The following is a 2,447-nucleotide window of genomic DNA, read 5'->3' on the forward strand; positions in this document are numbered from 1 at the left end:
TTTAGTGTAAGATTAAAAAAACTAACGTGTCTATAGAAGGAAAACAAATGATCGACTTTTACATTCAATTGTTTAAAACGTATAATAAAAAAAAATTAACAAATCTGCAACAACAGTAGAGGGGGACCATCCCACTCACACGCCTAAATTGTGCTTGTACAGTAGCTCAATTGCTTTTTTATTCACCTGGTCTAAATATTCCATTTATCCTTATAACTTACGGGTCGTGCAGAACCTTTTATCTAGTGCTTTCAAATACATAGAAAAATATCTCTCCAAATATACGCATAGCTGCCCCTAGTAACTTAAGCATGAAAAGACCTGGTCCGAAATAATTTCTGGTGCGCCGCCTTGACATTTATTTTTGGGTGTGCAGGTCAAACCATGCCGTGTAGATCAATCTAAACCTTCACTTTGATAGCTACTAGATCAATAGACATTCACATCATTACCTTTACCTCAACATTCATCTTATTAACAGATTTTATAAGCATTAAAGGTTATCTAAAGAGCTAGCAAATCATAAGTCCAATAAACTAGTCAATAGAAATGCATGAACTAAGACTCAAATCCAACACTTAAGAATTTCTCTTCAAGTTTATTAACAAAGGACGAAAACATTCATATTGATTACGCTAAAATTTTATTTCAATGCAATTAGTAATACTGGAGGATACTTCGAGTAGGGGCTCATTGGATGCTAATATATCATTGAACTGCTCTTTGCTTGTGCGACTTTTCAGCTTTTGCAATCCCACTTGCTTTAATTCCTCCATCTTCTTCGGATTCGAGAGAAACCCTTCAAACGTCTTCTCGGGCATTCTCATTTGTAATTTAATTAGCTCTACGTCTGTAGAGCCATGAAGCAATTGATCGACCCTTGTTGTTTCATTGGTGCTCTTTATACGAGTAGAATCTACACGTATACCAAACTCAGAATTGTAGCCATTGTGCACCTTGAGCAGCTGGGTTAATATCATTGACGATGATTGATCTTTCAAATTGAAGTCAAAGTTGAAAATCGCGGCGTCCTCTTTGATTTCCGGATAAATAAATCTACCAAATTCGTGTTCTGCTGCTAATATCTGTCAACCAAAGCAAATTATGTTAAGAGTATGCATAAGAAATGAAGGTCAGCTTCATCAATCTTCTCTCACGTTTGGGATTGTGCTAGAATTCAGCCTCAGCATGAGACAAACGGTTGTCATTGGAAAAGCAGCTGTTAGACAAGAAGGAACTCCGAGAAGCTTCATCAATGCATTTGAAGTATGTTCCGGTGGATTGAGGCTAAGAAGTAACGACGCGTTCCGGACCTTGGGCGTTTCAATGCGCAGCGCAGTGGCGTTGACGGTGAGCGACTCAAGCTTTGGGCAGTGGACGTCGATGGGGCGGAAGATGGGAGTCTTGTATAATACGACTAGATGCTTGATGGAGGCGGAGTGGATGCTTAGTTTGCTCATGTAGAGGTCGTGGCAACAGAGGACATGCAGAGTCTCGAGGAAAGGGCAGGAGGCGAGCAAGGCGAACAGGAAATCATAGTGGAGAAGGCTGCAATATTCCATTTTGAGGGAGGTGAGAAGGGTGCAGGCAATGGGCAGAGGGTGGCCGACCGCAATATTGTGCAAGGAGAGACTCCTCAGCGACTTGATGCCCAAGAAGCCGCAATTTTTCCTGATACTGAAATTCATCCAATACTCGCCGGAGTATTCGAGGGTGAGATCTTGGACGCCCGACTCGACGACATCCTTGACGAGCAGCCGCTCGAGGCGATTGAATAAATATGTGACGTCGGAGAAAAGGATGTGGCATTGGCGGATCAGGGCGCGGGGGAAGGTGTGCTGCAGGGGGATGACATTGCCGACGACGTAAAGCCTGAATGTGTCGAGTCGGGGGATGAGGGAGGGGAGGCGTCGGCGGAAGTGGGAGCAGAGGGCCGAAAGGGCGACGCACTGCTTGATGGAGAGGAAGGAGAGGACGGAGAAGAGGAGGTCTTCGGGGAGGGAAGTGAGGCGGTCCTCGGCTGAGCCATCCTGCTGCAGCACATCATTGCGGCGGCATCCAATTGAGCTGCGACGGCGACGGACCGCAGGCGGCTCAGGCGGGGTGTCGTCGTGGTCCGCCATCAAGAGGCGAGAAAAGGCGTTAGGGTCGAAGTATCGCCGCCGCCCCTTCAATATTTGTCGAGGAAATCAGGAGGATAAGTCTTATAATTCTTATAATTATTAATTCTAAAATTTAGATCATTATTTTTTTTATTTACTTTTGTCGAGGAAATCAGGAGGATAAGGTTTGTAATTCTTATAATTAAACGTTAAATAATAATATAGAAAAAAAATACAGTATGTAAAATTCTAAAATAGTAAGTAAAATATAATTATATGAGAAGGATTCCTTTATGTTGATTGCCCTAGCGTAATTTTTAAAAATTAATTCTAAAATTTAGATCA

The 2,447-nt window shown here is 42.7% G+C and overlaps 1 protein-coding gene across 1 annotated transcript; it reads right to left on the minus strand.

The window, feature by feature from the left end:
* Window positions 1-578: 578 nt before the first annotated feature.
* On the minus strand, window positions 579-2,176 carry LOC122010403. The gene is made up of 2 exons (XM_042566927.1): window positions 1,158-2,176; window positions 579-1,085 (listed from the first exon to the last, which is right to left on the minus strand). The coding sequence occupies exons 1-2, from the start codon at window positions 2,121-2,123 to the stop codon at window positions 636-638; spliced, it is 1,416 nt and encodes a 471-aa protein (XP_042422861.1). The 5' UTR covers window positions 2,124-2,176; the 3' UTR covers window positions 579-635.
* Window positions 2,177-2,447: the final 271 nt, after the last annotated feature.

The sequence above is a fragment of the Zingiber officinale genome, chromosome 8A (assembly GCF_018446385.1).
Source record: "Zingiber officinale cultivar Zhangliang chromosome 8A, Zo_v1.1, whole genome shotgun sequence".
NCBI lineage: Eukaryota > Viridiplantae > Streptophyta > Magnoliopsida > Zingiberales > Zingiberaceae > Zingiber > Zingiber officinale.

Bases quoted from the DNA above. Each gene is read 5' to 3' on its own strand.
- LOC122010403 (XM_042566927.1), bottom strand. From the start codon at position 2,123: ATGGCGGACCACGACGACACCCCGCCTGAGCCGCCTGCGGTCCGTCGC. The intron at 1,086-1,157 runs GTGAGAGAAGAT...TTTGGTTGACAG, and splicing joins ATTCTAGCACAATCCCAAAC to ATATTAGCAGCAGAACACGA.